Below are 12,729 nucleotides of genomic sequence, written 5' to 3'. Positions count from 1 at the left end.
GGATTGTGAGTTCGAGCCCCATGTTGGGTGTAGAGCTTTAGTTAATTAATTAATTAATTAGGAATTTCTCATTTAATTTAATTTTATTATTTATTATCTTTTTTTTAGGAAAATGTGAATTTTAAGTAAGCAAGTGAGGGAGAACGTTTTTTAGAAGTCACTCTACAGAAGAACCCTAATGTTCTTTACAATCCTGCAGGAGAAGCCAGAATGGCCTACGTGGGGAATTCCCCTTACAGGTTTTAAACAAAGAGCTTTTCATTTTAACATCTGTAATGTTGACTGAGGTTAAGGTCTGCAAGTACCAGTTCTCAACTTGTCACTAACAACTCCCGTGGTTTCTCCTATGGACCCCGTGTTTAAAAAGACTCTACCGAAAAAACGGCACTGTTACGGTCACAAGAGCACGCTTGCTCATTTGTATTCGTCAGCGACTGATAGAATATTCAGAGAGACCTTTCGATCAGCATGGAGTAACTGCTTTATCACTATGAGATGATGTCATTCGAGGCAAAATCAAAGAAACTGGGCAATGCTGTCAGCAGACGCAGCCTCATTAGCTGAAAATATGTGGTGCTTCCAAATACTAAAGAGTGACTCACATACCCCATTACTCTCTGCATAGAGCCCGAAGGGCCTGGGAAGCAGTAATTACCTAACATTTAAAAGGAATCTGGCTCTAAAAAAGAGGGGAGGGAGGGGAGGGAGGGAAGGAAGGAAGGAAAGAGGGAAGGGTTGGAGGGTCAGTGGGTGGGTCCGGCTCTAAATGCAGCTATCAATTGACAGGAAATACAGAGGACAGAGGATCGTGTTAAATGGCACCACAGGGATACATTCAGCAAACTCCAGACTGGAGAATTCTATAGGGTAACCAGTGTGGTTTCTCTTCTTTTTGTTTTTATTTTTCAAAGATTTTATTTTTACATAGTCTCTGCTCAACCGACTGAGCCAGCCAGGCGCCCCTCATTTCTTTGTTTCACAAATAAAGCTGGATGACTTCGTTGCCAAAGTCATTTCTTCGGCCAATAAGCCTTGTTCAAGGAAAAAAAGATTAAAATAGACTTAAAAGAAGTCTTATCAACGGGGGGGGCGCCTGGCTGGCTGAGTCGGGACAGCCTGTGACTCTTGGTGTCCCGTGAGTTCCAGCCCCACACTGGTGTGGAGTCTACTTAAATAAATAAATCTGTACATACATACGTACATTGGTCTTATCAACTGATTGCAATGCCGGGACCTTATCTGGATACTGATTCAAACAAATGTTTAAAAACTGAAATCTACTGACATTGATGAGACAGCCGACCGCTTGAACACTGACTGGATATTTGCTAATATGAAGGGATCGTGTTGTTCATTATTTTTATGCATTTGCTGTTTTTTAAGGGTCTTTTATTTATTTTTTAGATACATACTGAAATGTTTACTAATGAAATTAACAATGTTGGGATTTGCTTCAAAACAAATCAGGATTGAGTTGGAAACTGAAGCTGGCCACAGGACATGGCATGCTTTACAGGACTCGGCCCATGTCTGTGCGTGCCTCTAGGTGCTCCCAGTAAAGGGCACAGCAAATGGAATGTGGCATCTCACAGCCGAGACTTCAGGACTTATAAAAGACTCTCGATATAAAACTAAGTGGGAAAAGGCAGAAAACATACAGTGATCCAAATTATGCAAAAAACGGGCACATGACTAAGAGAACAAGGAAACAACAAAAAGGTTTATCCAGGCGGTAAAGGTACAGCCGGCCCCCCCTTAACCGTGTGGGATACATCCCAAGACCCCCAGTGGATGCCTGAAACCTCAGATAGGACCAAACCCCACATATACTGTTTTTTCCTGTACGTACATATCCATGATAAAGGATAAGTTATAAACTAGACTCAAAAAGAGGAATACCCTTGCTTATCAGCAAATGCTCTTTAGCCTAAAGGTTCAGTGTCCTTCCCAATGAGGCTGATAATCTAGTCCAGATGGTCTCAAATAACATCCGTTTAAGACGCTATCTTTTCTGTTGTCCCAGTCTGGCTTATGTAATCATGTTCTGGAAAACAAAAGGGAGCTCTCTCAGACCAATCACGGCACAGGGAAGCCAAGGTGACAACACTCACTAGTATCCTTGCGGCTCCTGTGAAATCCAAGCTGGGAATCTTTGTTGAGTCCCATGCCCCAGACTTTCGTAACATCCTTGGTTTTAGAGGACAGCAATGTGAATCCGTAGCCACAGGCAGCAGATGAAATCTGAAAAAGAGTTTCATGAAACAGTGATTCGTGATAATCGAGTTTTCTCAGCAATAAATGAAGGTTCTTTACCCAAAGAACACGTGCTATTAACATAGCGAGTTAACATTTTTCTTTAAGATTTCCTTTTTAATTAATCTCGACACCCAACATGGGGCTCGAACTACAATCCCTGAAATCAAGGGTCCCATATTCTACCAACTGAGCCAGCCAGGTACCCCAAGTATAGCGACTAACATTTGCCGAACATTTATTGTGTTGATATGTAGTATCTCACTTAATCTTCATAAACACCCGAGAACGAGTTATTATCATCAACCCCATTCACCACGACACGGTCTTACATGGTAGTCAAGTGAAAACTGCCTTTGTTTGAATCTCAGGTCCACCCCTTACCAGCTCTGTGACCTGAGACAGATCACCTCTCTGTAAAACAGAAATAGTGTCTCTCGTACTGGGTTGTTGTAAGGACTAAATGAGTTAATAAAGCTGAAGCCTTATGATAAATAGTATGTGACTTCACCTAGAGCTGTACAATGTCCTGGTAATTATTATTGTTGTAGTAATAACAGTACTCTGCAGATGGGAAAACTGAGGTTCCTAGAGATTAACTACAGGCTATTGCTTCCAGAGAGCATGCTCTTAACCCTTATGTGGCACTGTGACATTCTCAAACCAGTGCCTAAAGAAGAATTCGTATCACAGCTACGGTGAATTTATTTATTATTTTTTTAAGATTTTTTTTTTTTAATGTTTTAATTTATTTTTGAGACAGAGAGAGACAGAGCATGAGCAGGGGAGGGGCAGAGAGAGAGGGAGACACAGAATCGGAAGCAGGCTCCAGGCTCCGAGCTGTCAGCACAGAGCCCGATGCGGGGCTCGAACTCACGGATCCCGAGGTCGTGACCTGAGCCAAAGTCGAATGCTCAACTGACTGAGCCACCCAGGTGCCCCAACATTTTTTTTTTTTTAAGTCATCTCTATACCCAACACAGGGCTCAAACTCACAACCCTGCAATCAAGAGTCATGTGCTCCTCCGACTGAGCCAGCCAGGCGCCCCCAAAATATTTCTTTTAAATGTGGTTTGCTTTTGCCTTGTTTTGTTGTCATCCACATGTGATTTTCCCCTCCTGTTGCCTTGTGATATCTTCTCCCACAATTTTCGTATGGAACTTACACACATGCAACCATGTTCAAAAAACCTCAGTTCTCTGGCCTTCTGGAGCCCCTACACTTCTGGAATGGCTCCAACTCCACAGAAATGACCCAGTGAGGAAGCAGGAGACACAGAAAAGGAATAAATCCTTAGGTGATACCTGGCACACTACAACTATTCTCTTTGCTTGTGATCATCTGTTTATTCAACAGTCAACAAATATCTCCTAAGTACCTACTATAATATTAAATCTACTAACAGGCAGAAGAACTTTGAATGATACCTACACACAGTCAGCATTACATAATTTTTGTGGTAACGTGCCATCGGGGGACTTCCAACTATGACGGTATGAAGAGGTTAGCAAATCTCTACCCCCAAAAAAGTACAGAATTGGACAAAATTGTGAAACAACAACAACCAAAAACAAACAAACAAACCTCAACCATTTCAGGGATGGAGAAATCAAAGGCAAATAGACTGAGAAATGTTTACTTGTGAAGCGCTGGGGTAGCTCAGCTGGTTAAGCATCCAACTAACTCTTGATTTCAGCTCAGGTCATGATCTTACGGTTTGTGAGTTCGAGCCCCATGTCAGGTTGATAGTGCAGAGCCTGCTTGGGATTCTCTCCTTCCCTCTCTCTCTGCCCCTCCCCTGCATGCATGCTCTCTCTTTCTGAAAATAAACAAATAAACATTAAAAAAAGAGGAAGAAATGTTTATTTGTGAAAGACTGCTAGAGGGGGAGCCTGGGTGGCTCAGTCGGTTAGGCGTCCGACTTCGGCTCAGGTCACGATCTCGAAGTCCGTGAGTTCGAGCCCCGCGTTGGGCTCTGGGGTGACAGCTCAGAGCCTGGAGCCTGCTTCCGATTCTGTGTCTCCCTCTCTCTCTGCCCCTCCCCCGTTCATGCTCTGTCTCTCTCTGTCTCAAAAATAAAATAAACGCTAAAAAAATTAAAAAAAAAAAAAAAAAGACTGCTAGAACTTCAGGTAACAAGAGCGGGAGTCTGCAGGTTTCCCGTCTGGGGCTGGACCATCTACTCCAGCTCAGTGCACAGGTTTGAAAAGGCCAGGGTTGATCACCTTTGTGGCCAGGAAGGAAAGACGTACTTTAGGATATAAGGTGAAAACTCATGCCTGGTAGTGAACTCACCGGGAAACAAACAAGGAAAACAAACCCACAACTCAGCCAGTCTGTGGTTGCGATCCTGACCGGGGGCAAGGGGAGAGGAAGACCAGCCAGAAGGGTAATGGAACGATCCTAGAAATGAAGTTGTCACAGAAGGCTCTCCACACATCCACGGCTGACAGGCAAACTCCACGAGGGGACATGGGAGACCCGAGCACGCAGGGCCACGTAAAGCCGAGGCAGACATGAGAACAGCCTGATCGCTGAACGTGGTCTCCAAACCTATACTCAGAATCAAAGGTAGAAGGTAGAAACCTTAGAAGCCCAAAGTGTTTGAGCACAACCTCTGCCCAAGTCATCGGCTGACCGCAAAAGTACACGGATGGGGGCGACACTCAAGAAGCCAGGCTAAAAAAAGGAGGGGGAGGGAGACAAATCAAAAACCTGAACAAAGACATCAGTGGCCGTGCACCACAGGGGAGATGGATTCTACAGACGAATACAAGTTACTTAAAAAACCAAAAAACAAACAAACAAACAAAAAACCTCAAGGGAAAAATATCAGAATCCAAAGTCATTCTAAAAGTCCAGGTTTTAACCAAAAAGGAAAAGAACTGCGAAGAAACAAGAAAGTGTGAACTATACAGAAGGGACAAAAGCAGCTGACAGAAACCAACACTAAGGGGACACGTGCTGGATTCATCAAAGACTTCAATAAACCATTGTTCAAAGAATATTTTAAAACCGTGTTTAAAGAACAAAAGGAAAACATGATGACAATGACTTCACAGCTATGGAATCTGAATGTAAAAATAAAAACATTAACAAGTTAAATGGGAGAGGGGGGGAGGGACACCTGGCTGACTCAATGGGTACAGCATCTGACTCTTGATCCCAGTGTCATGAGTTCAAGCCCCATGGTGAATACGGAGCCTACGTTAAACAGTTAAACGAGGGGCGCCTGGGTGCCTCGGTCGGTTAAGCATCCGACTTCGGCTCAGGTCGTGATCTCGCGGTCCTTGAGTTCGAGCCCCGCGTCGGGCTCTGTGCTGACCACTCAGAGCCTGGAGCCTGTTTCAGATTCTGTGTCTCCCTCTGTCTGACCCTCCCCCATTCATGCTCTGTCTCTCTCTGTCTCAAAAATAAATAAACGTTAAAAAATTTTTTTTTAAAATACTTAAAAAAAAAAAGTTAAACGGAATTTCTAGGGTTGTAAAGTACAGTAACAAAGAGAAAGAATTCTCTAACAGGCTCAGCAGCTGATGTGAGATGGCAGAAGAAAGAAGCAGTTCACTTGAAGAAATATCAAGTGAGATTATTCATTCCGAAGAACAGGGCGTAAAAAGAAGAAAAAAGAACAGTGACTCAGAGACCTATGACCTACGACACAACATCAAGTGTACCAACATCTATGTAATTAGAGTCCCAGGAGGGCAAGAGAGAAAGGGGAGGAGGAGGAAAACAAAACAAAACAAAACTTTAAAAAATGGCAGAAAACTTACAAATTTTGTGAAAACATAAATCTGCAGATCAAAGCTACTCAATAAGTCACAGTTAAACTGTTGACAGGCAAAGAGAAAAATCCTGAAGGCATCAAAAGAAAATGGACTCAGCAAGGACAAGGGAACAATAAGTTTAACAGCTAAGTTCTTATCAGAAACAAGGGAGACCAGAAACCAGAATGACATATTCAAAGTGCTGAAAAGATAAAAAGTGTCCACCAAGAATGAATTCTGATAGCAGGAAAGGCCCAAAGACTGAGCAAATTCAGTAGACCTGCCTTACCCAAGTCCTGAAGGGGGGCCTTCAGGCTGAAATGAAATGACAGAGCACCCGTTAGCGGAATTATAAAGGTAACTATAAAGCACTGCATGAATAAATCTTTTCTCTTTTTGTCCTTAAATGATTTAAAAGACAACTGCATAAAATAATAATGGTAAAATTGTATTACCGGGCTTAAAATGTATGAAGATGTAATGTGTATCACAATAACCACATAAAGGGGAGAGGAAGAAATGGAGCTTTGCTGGAACAAAGTTGCTCTAGTTTTTTTCAGAATTAGGTCACTATTAACCTAAAGTAGACTATGATAAGTTAAGACGGATATTATAACCTCAAGAAAGACCTCCTCAAATGTACAGCAAAACACCCAACAAAGGGATTTAAAAGGTACACTAGAAAAATACCTATTTAACACAAAAGAAGGGAGCAAAGGACGAACAGAGAAACAAGAAAGACATAGCAAAATGGCACATGTGATCCAACCACCTCGGTAATTACATTACAAGGACGTGGACTGAGTGACATCAGTGAAAATGGAAGGGCAACAAAGAACTGGCAAGCGTCAGAACCAATTTTTTCAGAACTCTGAAAATCACCCAAAGCAATCTAGGGAATGTTTACTCAAGAAAAGCAGCTGCGTTTCAGTAAGAACCGCAAGCTCTGCAGCATTTTAACTCAACCTATTCCCATCCACCTCTGCTCAGCTCTGCAGTGGCTCTGAAAACCAACAGCTCACAATTACAGCGCAAGCCAGCGGTCTTGCAGCCACTGGAGGGGTCAGAAAGGGACTGAAGCAACTTCAAAGCTCCACTCCCGGAGCATTCCCAACCATCTGTCTGGTGGATCCCCGGAAGACTCCATTCACAAGGCTCCATTGATTTGACCTGACCCAAATATCACTCGGTGCGAACAGCCTTTACCCCCAGGGATATCTGTTGAAAACAATCAGCGGCTAACGACGAACACTGCAGCTGCCTGAGCAAATAATATTTTAGCCAAGAAGTTACGGACTAACTTGACCTGACATCAACTCCGCCAACAGCCGAACACACATCCCTTTTCAGGCACACGTGGAACATTCTCTAGGGTAGACCGTACGCTAGGCTACGAAACAAAGTCTCGATACATTTAAGAGGGCTGAAAGTAAAGAAGGTATATTCTGTAGCCACAACGAAATTAAACTGTAACTGATCACATCCCCGACTCCGGGGGTGAAGTGCGAAGGACACCGGTCGGGCACAAAACGGGCACGTTTCGGCCAAACGATAAATGCGAGCAGCGCCCTAACGCCTTCCCCTGCCGGGCCTGCAGCCCGCTCGAGGGTCCTCCTCCCCGACGTCGGACCACCCGGCTTCCCAACTTCTCGCAGAGGGCCTCGGGGAGCAGCGGCGGAGGCCGGAGGGCGCGACCGAGAGAGGGAGGCGCGGCCCGCACCTTCTGGTCCAGCTCCAGGCGGTAAGGCACAGGTTGGATCCTGCGTCGCGGCCGCGAGCCGGCGCGAGGCTCGGGCCCGGCGCCGGGCAGCACGAAGGTGGGCACGCCCAGCGCCCCCGAGAAGCTGAAGCCCCACACGAAGATGCGGTCGGCACGGGCCGCGCGCTCGCCCACATATTGGAACACGGGCGTGTCTGCCTCGCGCGGGCTCCGCGAGCGCCCGGCCGCCGTCCAATGCCCTCGCCCCGGCCTCAGCTCCGGTCCCGACCCGCTCAGCCGCCACCCCGGCCGAACCCTGGCGGCCAGCGCCGCCAGCCCCATCCTCAGCTCCACGCCTCAGCGCCTCCTGGGCGCCGCCATCTTGCGTGACCCTTGGCCCCACTCCGTGACGTCAGAGTCCGAGGCCACGTCGCCTACTGGCTGAAGGCAAAGGCGCCGAGGGCTGCCATTGGCTGAAGGGAGGCGGGGGGCGGGGCGGAACCGGGGAGCGGCGAGCCTAAGTGGGCGGAGTGCCGGGCTGGGGGTTCGGTCGCTGATCTGCGCTCCTGAGCGCGGTCGGTCTCCGAGCTGCGCAGCCGGCCGAACGCCTCGTTATTGAGCTCCGGCAGGAGCGGAAGGCCTTTGTTGCTTGTCGATTAGCAGAGGTAAAACTTAGAGGTGGCCCGCTCTGCGCGAGTCCCTTGTGGTGGTCTCCCCTTGTCCCCGTTTTCCTGCCTTGTCGCAGCCTTCCCGTCCGCTTCCAGGACAATCAGTCGTGCTCCAGTCAGAGCGCGCTAGAGTGCAGCTCTTACGGGCGCGGGCGCTGACCCTGACCCTGCCGCCTTCCAGAGTGTTTCCTCTTCCCCAGCTCAACTCGCCCCATAGCCCCCCACGCCACTGGAGTCAGGTAGCTTTACTTGTAATTTCCGAATCCCAGGGCCGCTTCAGGCCTCCCTGCTTTGCACAGAGTGCCTCGAATGTTCTTCCCGCCGCCCTCTTCCCTGCAGATGTCTGGCAGACTCCTGCTAAGATCCGGCACCTCCTCAGAAGTTCCGTGAAGGAACCTGGGGACCTGGGTCTAGTCCTGGCTCTGCTACTGACTTGATAGGTATCTTTAGCAAGTTGTGTCCTTTTCTCTGGATCACACCTCTATAGGAAGGTTTAAAAAAAAAAAAAAATCAAAACGTGAAATGAATTTTTTTAAGTGAATGAGCTATCTAGACTTGACCTCTTACAGCCCGTTATGATCCATGATAGATGTTCCCAAATACTAGTCCCTAATGCTGAGGACAGACTGTCCCGAAACTGGGGACCCCGGGGGATGGTAGCGTTCCAGAACAGCAGAGCCAGGTAGCTGGACTTCGTCGTCACAAGTAAGGTAGGTAGCAACCGCAGTGGCCATGACACCAGCGATCTATGCCGTTGGCTGTCTGACCATGATATTCCAAAGGAGGAGGTATAAGGGCCGACAGCTACAGTGCTGCCTTGACTTGAGGAACCAGAAAAAATCTGACCCAGTTCTCAGACCAGAGTCCAGCAATTGTAAGGGAGGGAGAATCCACTAGAGGAGGGACCCCATAGAGCCAGCACAAGTAGAGGCAATACTCTAATCATTCCCCAAAGGCATTTGTGGTTATTTACCAGAGTTATACACTGGAGAAATGTGCGCAGTGACCCCAGAGAACCTGAAACGCTAGCAAGGACCCCAGTTAGAGTGGGAGCTTATGGGGCCAGGCAGAGGCATGTCTCTCAGTGGGTCAGGGTGTGCGTGGACCCCCCCCCCCCCCCCGCCGCCCCTGTGGAAATTTCCTTGGTTCTGAGCACACAATTGGGACAGACATACTCAGCAGGAGGTTCCCTCCTCCTGTCTTGACTCAGCCAGCATTAAATCAGGAGCCAGACCTGAGTGCCATCTTCAAAGATGAGGATTCAGGGGTGGTGGTTCCCCGTCTTAACCCCATTCAGTTCACTTGTTTGGCTCCTGCAAAAGCCAGATGGAGCACGGCAGGCAATGGTAATAAACTACATAAACTTAGCCAAGGGCATATAGCCCAATCATCACTGCTGTGCCAAGGGTAACGTTTTACTGGGCCAGATCAACACAGCTTCTGGAACTTAACTATGGGATACTGATCTGGTGGATGGGTTTTTCAATTCCAATGGTAAAGATGCTCAAAGGCAGTTTGCCTGTATGTAAGAAGGACAGTATTGGGGCGCCTGGGTGGCTCAGTCGATTAATCATCTGACTTCGGCTCAGGTCATGATCTTACAGCTTGTGGGTTCGAGCTCCCCGTTGGGCTCTGTGCTGACAGCTCAGAGCCTGGAGCCTGCTTCAGATTCTGCGTCTCCCTCTCTCTGCCCCTTCCCTGCTCACTCTCTGTCTCTGCCTCTCTCTCACTCTCTTGCTCTCTCTCAAAAATAAATAAACATTTAAGAAAAAAAAAAAAAGGACAGTATTGTACATTAACTTTCCCTGCCCTTTCACTCCTGGTACCTCCCAAATTAAGTATCTGTGTACAAGATCTTGTCTCCAGCTCTGCTTTTATTTATCAATCTGAGACATATATTGATAAAGAAGAATTATGTAAATGTTATCACATTGGTGAGGGTTCTCCAGAGAAACAGAACTAGTAGAAACAGGAGTCCCATGATCCACCTGCAAGCTGGACACTCAGGAGAGCCAAAGGTATAGTTCCCAGTCTGGGTACAAAGGTCTGAGAACCAGGAACAGTGGTGTAAGTCCCAGGTCAGACACACTCAGAAATAATGTTTAACCGTCAGTCTGGGCATCCCATAGCCCAGCCAAGTTGATGTATTTAATAGCATAATTAACCATCTCAGTTATTAACGTAGTTATAGAATGCTTACTCATGAAATGTGTATCCGGTTTTCAACTGTTCCTGCACAAACAGGACCATCCTTTTATCTGAGTTCATGGCCTCAAGTATCTGTTCTTTTACTGGCCATGATGATAGATTATGCTTTTAAAACATCCTTACTTGTCAGAATTTAAAAATTGATAACCTAGAGGCGCCTGGGTGGCTCAGTTAAGCTTCCGACTTCAGCTCAGGTCATGATCTTGGTGCTTCGGGCTCTGTGCTGACAGCTCAGAGCCTGGAACCTGCTTCGGATTCTGTCTGTCTGTCTGTCTGTCTCTCTCTCTCTCCCTCCCCCTCCCCTGCTCACACTCTGTCTCACTCTCAAAAATAAATAAGCATTAAAAAATGTTTTTTAATTGATAACCCTACGTAGGTCCCTTAAATTTATTTATTTTTTAAAGATTTTATTTTTTTAGGGGTGCCTGGGTGGCTCAGTCGGTTAAGCATCCGACTCTTGATTTTGGCTCAGGTCTTCATCTCATGGTCCCTGGATTTGAGCCCCATGTCGGGCTCCACACTGACAGCACAGAGCCTGCTTGGGATTGATTCTCTCCCCCTACCCCTCTCAAAAATAAATAAATAAATTTTAAAATTAAAAAAAAAAAAAACACATTTTTTAAAGTAATCTCTACACCCAACATGGGGCCGGAGATCAAGAGTCATGTACTCCATCAACTGAGCCAGCCAGCTGCCACTGGTCTCTTGAATTTATTGAACATTTGACTGTTAAAGTATATCCAAAAGATAGAAGCATTGGTTTGAGATTAAGGGGACAAGAGGCACAGTGATGGATTCTGCAATGTGAGCCACAGCCACTAGGTGGCAATGCTTGCCCATCAATTTTGTGTCTCTTGTTCACCAAGAAATGGGATAAAATCGACTAAAAGCCGGTTTTGCCAATGAAGAGCTGGGTTTGTAGTGACAACTGGGCCTTTATATTTTACTATCAAAACCTGGTTGTTTTATATACTGGCTGTATGCTAATTCTTGCGTTTCTGTCCATATGGTTGCTGGGGAAAAAGATGGTCCTACAGTGAAATATCAGCTCCCCTGGAGTATTAAAATATCTACTAGTGTTAACCAAGCTCAGTTTTTCCCCCCACCTATGATGTTTTCCTGTAGACGTTCTCATTTCTTTGTTACATTGGGATAGCTGAAATTCTCTGGTCTGGGAAAGAGTGAACCTACCGAGCCATATATACTTTAATTATTGTTATTAACTTTTAATTATGCAGTTAATATATGATGAAGTCTCTTTGTAAAATAATTACTTAAGTGATTTATAGCGATAAAGGTAAAGGCTCCTTCCCCCCCTCCCCCGTGTTTATTTTTGAGAGACAGAGAGTGAGCGGGGGAGGAGCAGAAAGGGAGAGGGAGACACAGAATCCAAAGCAAACTCCAGGCTCCAAGCTGTCAGCACGGAGCCCAACGCGGGGCTTGAACTCACAAACTGAGATCATGACCTGAGCCGAAGTCGGACGCTTAACCAACTGAGCCACCCCGGACGCCCCTAAAGGATAAGTGTTTCTTTAACCATAGCCCCACATGTATCCATTGCCATAGAAAAAATATTTTTAAGTTGTTCTTGCATGTGTGTTTAAAGAAAATGATGTAATATGTACCTCATTCTGCACCCTTGTCTTTTCACTCAAAACTATGTTGGAGATTATTATTATTTTTTTTTTTAGTTTATTCATTTTATTTTGAGAGAGAGGGAGAGCATGAGCAGGGCAGGGGCAGAGAGTGAGGGAGAGAGAAAGAGAATCCCAAGCAGGAAGCGTGAAGCCCAAACTCACAAACTATGAGATCATGACCTGAACCAAAATCAAGAGTCAGACACTTAACCAACTGAGCCCCCCCAGGAGCCCCTGGAGATACTTTCATAGCAATTTGTTTTCACTTAGCCCATTCTTTTTCACTCTTGCATATTAGTTTGAATAAGTCTTAGTTAACCATTCTTTTGGTGGATATTTGGTTTTTTTGTTTTGTTTTGTTTTGTTTTTTGTTTTTGTTTTTTGCTATTACAATATTACAATGAATGTTCTAGTACATGTTTCCACTTGCACCTGTGTGAGGGTGTGTCTCTTGGGTAGATTCTGGTAGAAGTGCCAGGTCATAGAATATGCTCAT

General features: G+C 45.8%; 1 protein-coding gene across 3 annotated transcripts in view; it reads right to left on the bottom strand.

The window, feature by feature from the left end:
• RCC1L (RCC1 like) overlaps positions 1-8,125 on the bottom strand; it is a 35,180-nt gene extending 27,055 nt beyond the window's left edge. For all 3 annotated transcript variants that reach the window (XM_058710451.1, XM_058710452.1, XM_058710453.1), the window contains exons 1-2: positions 7,742-8,125; positions 2,112-2,241 (exon numbers count right to left, since the gene is read on the bottom strand). In XM_058710451.1, coding sequence (XP_058566434.1) covers positions 2,112-2,241; positions 7,742-8,062 — 451 coding nt within the window. In that variant the 5' untranslated portion in view covers positions 8,063-8,125. The remainder of the gene's footprint in view (positions 1-2,111; positions 2,242-7,741) is intronic.
• Between the last annotated feature and the right edge of the window lie 4,604 nt (positions 8,126-12,729).

The sequence above is a fragment of the Neofelis nebulosa genome, chromosome 18, assembly GCF_028018385.1.
Source record: "Neofelis nebulosa isolate mNeoNeb1 chromosome 18, mNeoNeb1.pri, whole genome shotgun sequence".
Classification (NCBI taxonomy): Eukaryota; Metazoa; Chordata; class Mammalia; order Carnivora; family Felidae; genus Neofelis; species Neofelis nebulosa.
This window is presented reverse-complemented; position numbering and strand designations above follow the sequence as displayed.